General features: G+C 37.1%; 1 protein-coding gene across 1 annotated transcript in view; it reads left to right on the top strand.

Moving 5' to 3' along the window:
* LOC145690485 (uncharacterized) overlaps positions 1–14,230 on the top strand; it is a 250,213-nt gene extending 235,983 nt beyond the window's left edge. Inside the window, exon 7 of the mRNA XM_081765408.1 lies at positions 13,091–14,230. Coding sequence (XP_081621534.1) covers positions 13,091–13,292 — 202 coding nt within the window. The 3' untranslated portion in view covers positions 13,293–14,230. The remainder of the gene's footprint in view (positions 1–13,090) is intronic.
* Positions 14,231–14,674: the final 444 nt, after the last annotated feature.

The raw sequence follows: 14,674 nt of genomic DNA, 5'->3' as shown, positions 1-14,674 counted from the left end.
AGGTGAGATTTTCAACCTCCTGAAACCCCTACAAATCAGCAAGAGATTCGTGTATCGCGCCATACAGCGATACACCGAGACTGGAACGGCAGCTGACCGCGCTAGGAGTGGCAGACCACGAACGGTAAGAACCCCGCATATCCAGAAAGCAGTCGTAGCAAGAATTCGAAGAAATCCTGTTCGAACACAAAGTCAGTGTTGAATTCAGACATTTTCACCTGGGGGGGGGGAATGTGATCTCCTCGGGGGGGTTGTTTTTCTGTATTTTTGCAAGAAAACAGCATATTTAACAATTCCATTCAAATGCACATCTTACCTAATATTGAGACTAATTGCTGATAAATATTCAATGTGAGATTATAATTAAAAAAAAAAAAATACAATCGTTTAATTTTATCTAAAACATTAAATAAAGACTGGCAAAAATATTTTAGACTAAACTTTAAGTGCTATTTACAGTAGCTATTTTGGTTATTTCCTATGTTCAGTAGTTACTGTTTGTTACTAATGTAGAAGTTTTTAAAAAGATCTAAATTAACTCAAATATTTTTTGTCCTAAAACAAACATACATAGGAATATCTTAACAAAATGTTATCATTCTTTCTCACACTTCTGATTCTAAATCAAGCATATTATCCTTGGTTTCTTCACTGCATACACATCAATAGTTTAGTTTACGAAATCTTCAGTAGGACTGTCTTCAGTAGGATTTTCCACGACTTACTGCCGTGTCGTGGAAAATCAGCTCTTGGGGCGAGAGTATACGACGGTAGCCCCGTACGTGTGAGCGAGGTCGACAGACCAGCCGCGAAAGGTGAGAAAATTTTAAAAAGTAAACCCTGCTTTTCCTTGATTTTGAGCACTTTTTATGACTTCTTTCCTTTCATTTTATATATGTGCACATGCCCACATGTGCATATGTGTTTCATTCCTCTATTTTTTCTTTCCTTCTTTTCTTTTTCCTCCCGAATTTTGTGCCCCTTTCTTTGGTGCCCCGCTTGCCTCTCCCGCATTGCATGGCACTGAGCAGGATCTTCGTCACCTTCAATAGCAATCTTTCACTTATATACTACTATTGTATTGATAAATTCTATATAAATCTCTAACCCAGGAGGGATAACTGTTCCTCCCTGATCCCTCTGAATCTCACCCTTTAACTGACTTATTTTTAGTTAAAAAAAAGGCGTGTTTACTTTAACAATCGTAAAACACATTTACCTCTGTTACTTCCGATGCGAGAAATGGAATTTAGGCGCTCTATTTCAAATGCAAGAACTGTACAGTTTCAAGAAGTGAATGAAGTCTGCTAACATCAGAGATCATATGGAATGATCGAAAGATCTTCCCTATTTTTCCTTTCCTATCTCAATCTGTGTTAGTGCTACCTACAGTACTAATATATAATATAGGGCGAGACTATAGTACCTACTAAAAATACAAACCTTTCTTCAACAGTTGACAATTTCATGTTCTGCCAAACTCGGTCATAGCGTTAAGAAATACAGGTTTTGTTGACTATTTGGTATTTCATCCTAGATGTTACATGTTTAATATTTATATAGAATGGGTCTGCGTCATTTATATGTATATTGAAAGATCGAATTTCGTCTGCACGTGCACGGAAAGAAAAGCAAATAATTGGGTGAAATAATTTCTACATTTTGTGACTGAATTTTGGGAGTTTCTCCGGGGGGAATTAATTTTCTTCGGGGGGAGATTCCCCCCGGGCTACTCCCTGAATCCATCCCTGCACAAAATGTGATGGCTGCGGAGATGAACATCAGCAGAAATTCCATGTCTCGTGTGCTCAGGAGTGACCTACATCTACGGGCGTATAAGAGGCGGACTGGTCACTTTTTGACCCAAACATTAATGTCGCAGAGGGTCCTTAAATCAAAGAGACTGTTGCAGCATTACGCCAACAATCTGCACAGAAAGACTCTGTTCACTGACGAAAAGTTGTTCACAATTGAGCAGGCCTACAACGCCCAAAATAACCGTGCGTATGCCACGTCATCTACTGCAGCTGCTGAGGCAGCGCCAAGAGTTCAGAGGGCACATCATCCTGCCTCAGTGATGGTTTGGTGGGGAGTGAGTTACTCAGGCACAATCCAGCTGCATTTTTGCGAACAAGGTGTTAAAACATCTGCCAAGGTGTACCAGGACACAGTGCTAACACCTATAGTGAAACCACTGTCTGCTACCATGTTCCCTGGAGAAAGGTGGACCTTCCAGCAGGAGTCCGCTCCAGGCCACAAAGCGAAAACAACCCAGAACTGGCTGGCACGGAACGTCCCCGACTTCATTTCTATCGCTGATGGCCTTCTAGCAGCCCGGACCTTAACCCGTTGGACTACAAACTTTGGGCAGTCCTTCAGGCAAAGGTCTGTCATAAACGGCATCATTCTCTGGACAGTCTGAAACAATCCTTGACCCGAGCGGTGAACAATTTTCCCATGGACGTAGTGCGTAATGCAATGGACCAGTGGCCGGACAGATTTCGTGCCTACATCAAGACCAAGGGGGAACATTTCGAAAAATGATTCGTGCATCAGGTGTACAATATATCAATGTAAAACATGACTAAAATACATTGCCTTGGTGTTAATTCTCATGCCTTGGTGATTCACATTCAAACTTGTGACAGTATTTACGATATAACCAGATACATGTCAGTTTTAGCCTAAAGAGTTCAAAAAATAGGTTTTTTCTTGCCAATAGTTCTTACGGTCTTGAAGAGGTTATCCAAGACTAATTAATTTCCTGCTTGTTCAAAAGTACGCTGACCATACTTCTTTGAGACAAAAACGGAGGTTATTATTATGGTAAAAACGAGCCATTGAGAACCAAAACTACTGTTGCACAAACAAACAAAGACATGCTAAGCAGATACTGGGGATGAGATGCCAATAATTTCAACGTGCTTTTTAATTTTTAATTTTTGTGAATAAATAACTGCAGATATCGATATGTAACATCGAACAATCAAACTTCATGGTTACACAAATGAATTGTATCTGTGTTCAAGGGCGCCCATTAGGGGGGTAAGGTGGGGCGCTCGCCCCCCTTCCGTTTCAAATTTGTACTTCGGAATATCGAAAACTCAATTGAATTTTTAGAATAGTTACAGCAAAATGTGAATCTATATTTTAAATGTCGCTTATACTTGCCTCCCCTTGGAAACCACAACATGGGCGCCCTTGTATGTGTTACTGGTACATGCTATAACTCATGAATGAAAAATTACTATTGACTAATATTAGTTAAAAACAGGGGAAAACAGACTAAATTATTTTCAAAAATATTTGCAGTTTACACATTTGTGAGTTTAAAGTAGTACTGTTAAAGTGATAATGCTTTTTCGGCTTTAATTTACATCGTGATTAGCTTACTCCTTTCTTTATAAAGGTAACCAAGAAAGTTATGTCACTTTTTCACCCACCACCTTAGAACATAGATATGCCACCTAAGACGTACCTGGAAGATCAAAAATGGTTCCTATCAGCATCAACGACCTTCTATCAACGTTCTGGAAGGCCTTGGATTCCATCGCGGTAGAACTTGGTGGGCCGTGAAGCGAAGAAGTTATCAAGTGCATGTTGCACCTCTACTAGGGATTTGAACTGGCGTCCTCTAAGGTGATTGTCTAAGGAATAGAACAGGTGATTATCGGACGGTGCAATGTCCGGGGAATATGGCCGATGCAATAGTGTTTCCCATCCAGGCGTAGAATGGTGTCCCAGGTCATCCTAACCACGTGGGGCTTAACGTTGTCCTGTAACAGCAGGACCCGTTTGCGATTCAGAAGTGGTGGCTCCAGAGTTTTTTTTTTCGAACAGGCTGAACTGCTGACAGTACACAGTTTCATTGGTGCTCTGACCAGCTGGTAGCAGTTCCTGATGCACGATGCCGCGAGCAGTACACCAAACACACAGGAGGACCTTCTTCTGGTGCAGTGCTGGTTTCGGTGCTTTGGAACCAGTTCATGGGATGCTAGCCAATAATGACGGCGCCATGGAGCTTTGTACAGGACCTACGTCTCATCACATATCAACACCCTGTCCATAAATGGCTTCTTAGTCAGACGAGACAGCAAAGAAACACAGATGTCTGCTCGCGTTGCCTTCTGGCCCGAAGTCAAATCAAGAGGGACCCATCGACCCAACTTGTAGTACTTCCCAAGTTGATGGAGGTGCTGCCGAATGTTTTCTCCACTCATACTGAATTGTAGTCCCAGTTTCTCACATGCCTGGCCACTGTTCGCCTCAATTGCTGCCTGAAGATCTTCATTTTGTACAAGTGTTAATCTTCTCGCACGTTGTGCGTCTTCGAGTGTTTTTGTCACCCTCCTTAAACTTGCTAAACCATCGCTGCACAGTCCGCATAGTCACGACACCCTCACCAAAGACCTGGCATATCTTCCGCCCCGCTGCAGAAGCGTTTTACCCTAGTTTGAACTCGTACAGCATACACGCCCTTATGACGCTTTGTGGAGATTCCATGTTCACTCTATCTTTACGCAAGTTCACGGTATAACTGAGCTGTCACAATCAGGTAGTATGTTGAATATACCCACACCAACAACTGACCTTCGCTTTATCTCCATTCGCATTCAACTCACTGTGTGAGGGCCAATTGAACACAGATCTCTACAAACATCGACAGAACTTGCTTGGTTACCTTTATAGAATGTTCGATTTTTGTTTGTAACGGTATATATGCTAATGTTGTTTGCCATAAGGTTTTCTGAATTCTCATTCTCTTTTTATCGTCTGTTTGTTGCACACTGCAATAATTGTGCGTCTTCATACGAGTTTATCATCAAAATGCTTTCATTTATATTATTCAAACTTGATGATACGTTGAAATTTCTCTAAATGAATTTGGGTTTTCTATCTTTTCAGAAGGTATTCAATGCATATTTGGCTTCATACTCAATCTTACAAAATTATGGTTTTGATGGTTTATGCTATATTCACGTGATTTGTGCATTTCATATTTTGTCCAAGTATATATTACGCGCAATTAACTTTCTAAATTCAAAATAAGCGAAGCACTTGTTTTACTGACATTCATAATTTAATGATGTTATATATAATCCTGATTTGTCTGTAGGGAGTTTTCTGGATGTCGAGGTTTCTTATAGTAGAAGAGACGATTAGTTATTCGGAAACACTTAGGTGTCGAGCACTCAGATGTTCATCGTTTCTGAAAAAGAAGAAATCTTACAGATGAAGAAGGGAACCTTATCTGTGAAGATAGGTTTCTATTAATAAGAAATTCAGGCAAATGTATGTAGATGGAGAGGTTGGAAGGACATAGTAATAGAACAGGCGGACAAGGGTGGAGCAATGGTAGTGATGGAGAAAGAATTTTACAAGAAGAAAATAAAGGATTTATGTGATACATATGAGGTTATAGGAGATAAGAACATGAAGGAAGAGGATCTATTGAAGATAGTAATGAAAGAAGAAAGAGGTTTCAGGAAATGGATAAAGGTACAAGAAAGGATACCAAAAATGAAAGGTCTTCGAAAATTACACAAGAAAGAAGTGAAGCTTAGACCCGTACTGTAGAGGGAATTACTGGGAGCCGCTAGAGAAGGAGTTGAAGGATATTTGTGAAACCATTAGAGAAGGACAAGAATCGAGCAGAGTGAGAACACAGAAGAGGCCAAAGAAATGTTAAGGAGAGTGGATCTTAGTGGATGCAGGACACTTATGTTCAGTCTGGATGCTAAGGCTATGTTCGCGAGCCTTAATAGAGAATCGAATAATGAGTGTCATAAAGGAAGAGAAGAGAAGTAGTAGTATCAAAGGATGGACAAAAGAGAAGGTAGTTAAGGCTTTGAAGGTACTATGGGAAAACAGTTATTGTATAATAGGGGAAAAGGTGGTAAAAATAAGGCAAGAACTGGGTATAGGTTCGAGGTTGAGCCCAGTACTGGCAGGAATACTTATGAACAAATGGAAAAAAGGTGAGAGAAGAAGGAGAAAGAACTTAATCATGTTTTGTAGGTATGTGGATGACTGCCTAGGTTTGTAGAAAGGGTGAGACAATTAGAGAAGTTCAAGGATAGAGTGGAGGATAAAATGAAAGGCTTGGACATAGAGTTGGAAGAAAATGGAAGAATAAACTTTCTTGACATGACCATAATAGAACAAGGAGAGGGACCGTTTAAGAAGTGCTCTCAGAAGGAGTGCTCAGCGGGGGTGTTCTACCACAAGAAGAGCGACGTGGATCGGAATACGAAGAGGAATTTCATAACCAATATAAGAAGAATAGAAATGCTGGAGGACGAAGACTGAGGAAGGAAGGAGAGCATAGAGAAATTCTACAGACAGTTAGAGAAAAACAGTTACAGCAGGAAGGAGTTAGAAAGGGAAGAAGAACGTAGAAAGAGGAAGAGAGGGATTAAGAAGAAGGAAGAGGATGAGAGTGGAAAATGGCATGATATAGAAAAAAATGGTGAAGAAATGGGGAAAATGAAGTTACTTAAGAAAAGAGGGGTCAGAGCTTATAGAAGGGGTGGATAAAACTTATTGAGATCAATAAAGAAGAAGAACAGAAAAGGTACCAAGAAGATTAATAAAGAAGAAGAAGGAGTCATTTACAGAGTATGGTGTGGGGACTGAGATATGTCATATGTAGGAGAGATGGGGTAGAGATGGAAGAAAGGATAAAATAACAGAGAGATGACGTGAGGAAAAAGAAAGATACCAATGCGGTATACAAACATGTTTTAAGGAGACTAATCACGAAATTAACTGAGATAAGACGAAAATATTGGAGATAGAGAGGAGAATGGTAATAATGAAGTGGAAAGAAGCAGATTGGATAAAAAAGGTAGGAATAGATAAGCTAATGAATTGAACAGGGGGCTTACCTATTAATGAATTATGGTAGAGAATTTTGGATAGCATAGAGAAGAAGATGGAATTGAAAAAAGGTTCTTATAAGGACCAAAAATGAAGCACGTGACTGGCAGAAAATGGACATGGGGACCTACGGGATTGGCTGAATGCTTCAGCCAATAAAATTTAGGAATTTAGACTTTTTCATAAGGATGACTATATATATCCGAAACTATAACACATTATAGTTTAAAATATAGTGATGTGTTGAAGTTTTGGTCAGTATTTCTTTTGTTAAAAAGGCATATAGAAAAAAAGGAATGAGGGTTGCAATTTTAAAATAAAATGGCCATATCCTGAAGCGACTTAAGATTAGAGACATGACATTTGATATTTAGACTTTTCATTTAAAATAATTAGAGAGATGATTCAGTGTTTTGTAAATATATTTCCCTAATGGACTAAAAAAGGCGCAAAGAAAAAAGATATGAGTTACTAAGATAGCCATATCTCGAAATCCCTTGAGATTAGAGTAGGGTGACCAGACGTACTGATTTTTGCAGTACAGCACTGATTTTCAAAAAGCTGTCCTGCGTGTTGCGAAGATGCTTAGAAAATCAAGGGATGTCCATTTTTATAAAATGTCATGCGTTTCATTCTTTATTCCCGAATAATTTAACGTTTCATTCTTTTTCTCCCAATATTTTAACGTTTCATTCTTTATTCACAACATCTTGAATCAGAGGTACTTTTTGGTGAATGATGAACCGCTTTGTCTTTTAACACTCCTCAAAATATTAGGGAAGGAGAACAATTAACAAACCATTGTTTTGCAATACATTTTTACTGAGAAAGGCTTATTGAGATATCGGTAAGGTAGGAAATATTAAGGGTTAACTTTACAATGCCCGCTTCAGCTGGTATACTCACTCAAAAACGAGAAATTACACTCCATTAATTTTATGAAAATGGTTCAAAACTTCCCTAACCCGTTTCTACCCCTACCCTATTTATCCCTTTCTTACGCTACTCTACCCTACCATACTGTACTATACCCTTTTAAAGCGATCCTACTTATCTATGCGCAACTGAAGCGTGTATTGTAAGTTTACCCATGGTTTCTTTTTCAACTTGCGACAGTGATGCTAACCAAGTTAAGTAGAAGTTCCGTCGTGCCGGTCTAAATTTTTCTCTCATTCCTTAAAATAATCCCACTCTCTAAAAATAAATTTTAAAAAGTTTTTAGCTCTACACGCAGCATCACTGTACGTTCATAAAAATAAGTTACTTTGTCATTCATCAAAGGAAGGAGTTATATTGAATTCCTTTAATGCTTCTGTTCAGTACTTTCCTTTTTAACAAAAACGAATGATTAAGTTAAGATTAATTAAATGAAATAAGGACATGGGTATTGGCAACGCAGTAAACTATCATCTACTATTATACTTGTGTCCTACTTTTTTCTTGTCAGAATTTGGTCACCTTAGATTAGAGACATAAAACTTGGTATTTAAGCTTTTAGTTTAAAGAGGGTAGCAGTTTACTTTTTCTTTCTTTCTTTTTTTTTTTTAAATCAACATATAAAATGACTTTGAAGTTGTCAGTCTCATTATTAGGGAGAAACGGGTGAACTATTTGGAATGAATTTTCAATCTCCGTTGGTCCTATGATTATCCTCAAAGGACGAATTACTGCCAGCGATTGTGTGGACATTTGAGGTCTTCAATTGCATCAAACAGTACAGATGTTGTTTCCTAGCAAGGATGCAGTCTTCCAGGATGCAATAAGCGAACATACATAGCCAGATATGTTCAGGTATGATTTGAAGAGCATCAGAATATCTCGACCTCGTAACTTCAACAGTATTGAATTCGTACGGGCAGTTTTACATCATGCTCGGCTAGGATTTTCCCCGTCATCATTCCTGATGCACTGATAGTTTGCTATGCCTCTACTTACGATTAACAAGTTATACCTTGGTATGCCTTAATTTAGCAACGAATACTAACGATGCTACATGCTAAAGGAGATTCAATACCATATTCATAAGGTAAATTGTATTATAATATATATATATATTTATGAAGGACTGGTTCGGATAAGGGCTTATACTTGCACATTTTACAGAACTTTCTTTTTATTACGTTTTTTTACATATTATATCAGTAATTTAAAATAAGTATTTGGAAGCCACAATCAATCTAAGGATCCGTCCACATATTACGTAACGCTATTTTTGACCAATTTTTCCCCCTTGTCACATTTCGTAATGCAAGACCGAACCCTTTCCCTCTTCGTTACGTAACACTTTTTGATTTTTGTTTTTTCACCGATTTTGCAAATTTTGGGGGTTATTACAATGGAAAGAACTATTTTTAATTGTAGAACTTTTTACTGCAAAATGCTTGTATTCTGAATATATTTGTAGTACTTTTTCGACAACAAATCAAATTATTAGAAAATGGTAGTTCCGTAATAATATTTAACTCCATAAGGTTGTTTCCTTAACAAGTCTGAATTCTTCCAAATTGCATACTGTCGTTTTCCCAATGAGATCCCATTCTTTTAGGTCACGATGATTGGCAAGGAGGAAATACTGCCGAAAGATGCAAGAGACAGAAGAGACCTCGAAGGTCGAGGTCGAGGTTTAAGTCGCGGTTGCTACGTCGATAATAGCGCAAACAAATGGATTCAAATGGATAAGCGAAGGTGTACGCTATATCGCAACCTAGATCTCGACCGCGAGGGTGAATTAGTGGTCGCGATAATAAATAACTGAGTTTATTTTTACATTGATGTTCAGTGGAAGCATTGACGTGGCTCGTGTTCTCATTGGTTCTCCCTGAAGCGCTACATGGAGTAAAGTCTTCATTTGCTTAGAATTTCGTCTGCAAGGGATTGTGTGTGTCTATGTTCGAGAGGTTTTGCTGCACTATTAAATTTGTTTATGAAAGACATACCGTAAGACAGGGGTTACTTTGCACAAGAGTTAAGCAATCTTAAAGAAAATCGCGTGTAACTTACAAACGTAATGATTTAGAACAATGTATTTTAAACTTATAATAGGTAGATATATAAGGAAAACATTAATGCAAGTTCATTAGTAAACATTATGTATGACCATAGTTATTGAAATATAAACTTCGGTGCAAAGTAACCCCATATGTGGGGTTACTTTGCACAACATACAAAAAAGTATGTTCAACACACGAACATAACGTTTCTGTGCAATGTTTTCACTTCAGTATTTATACATTTTACTTTCTACACAAAACAGCATGCAGTCTACAAATATTGATATTAGAATGGTGGTACTGGTATCAGTACTTAGTTTGAATTATCAATATTTGTAAAGCAAATTATGTATTTTCTGGTTCCCTGCACAGGATTCACATTCTAATAGTTCAGCATATGTCCCACAAAAATGCCAACCGAGAAACAAAAAAATCCCCGTGAACTGATTCGCTTTGGTTATCCCTTATGTCCAAAAATATCATCCCAACCGTAATCACTGGAGGTTTGGAACGTTCAGGCTGAAGCCCACCCAAATTGCATGATTTCTTTTTTAAAAATCAATGGTAGTCATTCCTATGCAAGTCCCCCCTTCCCCCCCCCAAAAAAAAAGTCTAGTGATTTCTGAAAGAAACTGAGCCTTTGTGAGTGAAACCCTCTCAAACTACTTTTCTGGATCCGCCACTGTTCATAATTTATTTTCCAACAAGAAATTCATTCCAGCATCTACCTAAATAGGAAATTTACCTAAAATGAGAATGCAGAAGGTTCCAGTAGTAATAATTTCCTATGCAAGGGGTATTTTGGACCGGTGCAAAGTAACTCCGAGTAGAGGCTGACACCGCCTTTTACCAGTTTTACTATTTTTATGACTTTAAAAGATTTCACATTTCAATTTCAACTATTGCATCGAAGTTCCATTATACACAGTAGTATTCTACGAAACTTACTTAACTTTGGCGGAAATTCTTGTACGTGATATCTTTCAAATTTTGGTGGCCTTTTAAGTGACTGCTTTCCATATCTCTACAACAACTAACCCTCCCGGTAATTAGAACTGATGTTAACCGCCAACATTATAGCCAGAATACACTTAGATGTTCTATTTTATGGTGGCAGTTGAAATTTCCTCTTTACAGTTCATGGTTTTGCCGACAGAGGACTGTACAACTCTTTTCATATTTTGTGCAAAGTAAAACCTGATGTGCAAAGTAACCCCGTCTTACGGTATTAATAGAACTAGTGAGCAATGTTCTATCAATAGGGGATAAGAAACACAAACATCATCATAATAAGCACGTTTTAAATAGAGAATAGAAGAAAATAGCAACTGAAATGAAAATGTCAGATAAGTTATTCATATTTATTTGAGAATTATACTGTAGCTTATTATTATATAAGGCAGAGGCGGTTACAGGGAGGGGGTTTTCGGGCTGAAGTCCGTAAATTGTGGAATTTCTAAAGAAGCTACTGTTAATGATATCTATGCTTAAAAACTCCACGCCCCTCTCCCCCTCCCCCAATTCCGAGATTAATAAAAATGGTTTCTTCTAAATTCGTTACTGATATAAGAGAAAGAAATACCTGTAAAGACAGGCACGTATCCATAGGGAGGAAACATCGAATAATGGAATTGCAGTGACGAAACTTCATTTGCTGAAGTTAATACCCCCTCCTCCTCGAAACTTAAGGACACTTGAAGATACTTTTTTTTTTTTTTTAACTGGGAAATGATTTCTCACCTGAGTTCTGAAAGATGGCATTTCTTCTCAGAAAATTGAAAAAATGTAAAAATATTTGATTTTTTGATAGGATTGGACAAGAGATAAGACTCGAATATTTTTGCGGAACAAGAGACGAGACTTTATCATTTCTCATATCTCGTCTCGATACCATTCCTACTTATAAACTGTTTGGTCCTTTCAATTTCAAAATGTGGTTTCGCAGTGATTTTTATGCACTGACGGAATAATTTCACACGCGTCATAGTAATGTTTCTCCTCAAACTGAGAACTTACAGCGAGGGTGCGACCTACTAGCTATGTGCGTCCTTGATCCATCACGACCTAGACATTGAGGTAGCGACCTCGACTTAAACCTCGATCTCGATCACGAGGTCTCTTCGGTATGTCTTTACTCATAGGATCTAAAAAACCGACATCGACCTTTTTCGTGATACAGGATGCTTCGTGTATGTGAAGTTCGCCAGTGTCGACGATGCAAAGAGTTTTTTTTTTCCCTCGTCGACCACAGATTCAAAGTGGCTGCATACGTGAAGGACCAGGTAGCTACATCTCGTTTGTGAACAAGATTTCGAGCATCTTCTTTGGACTAAGGACTTCAGCTTACCTCTTTTGAAATTATTCTTGTCCTGAATCAGTACCAGAATGCGAATAAACACGATTTCTCCAGAAATATTCAAATCCAAAAATAGAAAAATTCAGTACGAGATGAACATCCGACGAATTAGGTTTTCAATCTTATTTTGGTCTGCAAATCGTGAATCGTTCCGTCGCGGAAAATATTATTTCACGAAAAAGTGTTTCTTCTGTTTCACATGCGAAAACCCTTAGAAAAGTAGAGTAAGTAATGATTCAAATCAAAAAGGTTTAAATCATATTCTCAGAAATAGCGATACGAGTGGTAACGCGAGGGCATTTTTAAGTAATGGTTCCGATCACTAAAAACTAACTCCAGAAAATTGTGTGTCGTAAATGCAATGCTTCGATAGCCACAGAGTTCGTCACCAGTCACGTTGGTGTCTAGTAGCGTCTTCAATCCCTTCTGGATGATTCAATTTATATAGGCTATATGTTCGCAGCTTCCCGAAACAATAGAAATATTTATTTATTTATTTATAAAAAAAGAAAAAAAACTGGATAAAATTATTTGTTTAAAAAGATTGTACACAAACCTGTCAATAGAAATAAAAACTACAGCAAAAAAACATGCGTTACGTAAAACCTCCTCCTCCCCTGTTGTCATACTTCGTAACGCAACCCTTCCCCCCTTTGCCTCGTTATGTAATATGTGGATGACCCCTAAGTTCCAAAATATAATCTGTAAAACATGACAAGAAACCCAGAAAGCAAAACCTATTTCTGTGAAACTTCAAATCTATTACATGAGTCCTTACTCAAATCCACCATTCATATATGTATAACGGTTCGGGAAGAATGATTTACTGTATATCTAATCCATTTCTATTAATTTTTCTTGACAGTAATGCTGACTACCGACGTTATAAAAATTCCACATCTCCACTGATTCCGATTCCTCCGGATTTCTACGAAGAGGTTCCAATGTTTATGAGATGTTTCTGCTGCTGTGAATTTCCTCTATATAATTCACTGAACAAGACGAAGAAAACTCCAACAGTGGTTACAGAATCAACAAGTATTTCACCATCACAGTCACAGACATAGTAAAATTAGTAAGCATAAGGATATATCAAGAAATTGAGAGAAAAATTCGTTATCTCAGCTCTTCCTTACACCATCTTCCTTAATAAGATTTATCAGAGGAATTATAGACAGATGCAAAAGAACCAAAAGGAAGCGTGGATAGTGTAGAAAGAATAAAAGGAGACAATGCCAAGAAGAACACGAATTCCTTTGTTAATTCGTTCGTTCATTTGTGGTCAATTAAGCAAAAATAGTTCTGTTATGAAATAATATTTGCTCATAGTTCATTCTGATGTATCAGGTTATAATGGTGTCAAGGAGAAACTTTTGACAAACTGTAATTCCATGTACTACACACACATATTGTATATAGCATCAACAGCACGGACGGAATAGAGCTATAACTGTGTACAACTCCACAAAACCTAGCATTTAGAACAATGTTGTACTTTTTAGCACATATGAATGGTGATACCAAAAAATAATTACATTTATGAAAGAAAATAAATTTTTCATAGAAACAATATCTAGCAATATCTTTACAGATTCATCACAATAGCAATAATTATGTCCAATAACAGTTCTTCAGCCATTTCTTCTTTTTATCAATGCCGTATTATTAGAAAAAAAGTGTTTCCTATAGTAAGTGTACTAACTCTTAATAAACTATTCTCTGTGACCTATTGTAAAACTAATAGGTACATATTAATATTGCAAGTAACTACACTGAAACATGCTGATACATAATGATAATGTAAACATTTTTTTTATTTATTAGGCATGGGTACCTTCAATTTTTTTCACAATCCTAGACTTAGAACATAATATTCTTTTTATGCATTATTTTATTCATACAAATATGTATTCTGCATTTTTCATATATTTATAACTTGCGTCTATAAACATCATTAAAAAATTTGTTTTTAATCATTTTTTTAACTGAAAACATAAAGCACTATTTTCTATAATTACCATATGTGCACTTTAGATCTAGTTCTTCCATTTCTTGTCGTCAATGTTAGCAAGAGTAATGAATCATATCATTAAAATTTAACACAGTAAATTTAATTAGATCTTTGTATGATACTTATAGATTTTTCCTCCAGTAAAGCAGTTTTACACAATTTTCTATAAATTTATCTGAATACTTTTTCCTGAATTTCCCACATTATACTTTATACTAAACTCAACGCATGAATTTCTCAGAAATTCTCCAATATGTCTTGTCTATATCCAATATTATAAATATACTCTTTTCTTTATAGGTACATAATCTTTCTAAATACTTTTCTTCTTTCTAAATACTTTCTCAATACATCTGGAGTAATACATGTACAATAATTTAAACACCTTCTAAATGAAACTGGAATTTGCATGTCATAAAATACCACTTCAGTCTATTT

The sequence above is a fragment of the Thermobia domestica genome, chromosome 7, assembly GCF_964235325.1.
Source record: "Thermobia domestica chromosome 7, izTheDome1.hap1.1, whole genome shotgun sequence".
Taxonomy (NCBI): Eukaryota; Metazoa; Arthropoda; class Insecta; order Zygentoma; family Lepismatidae; genus Thermobia; species Thermobia domestica.
This window is presented reverse-complemented; position numbering and strand designations above follow the sequence as displayed.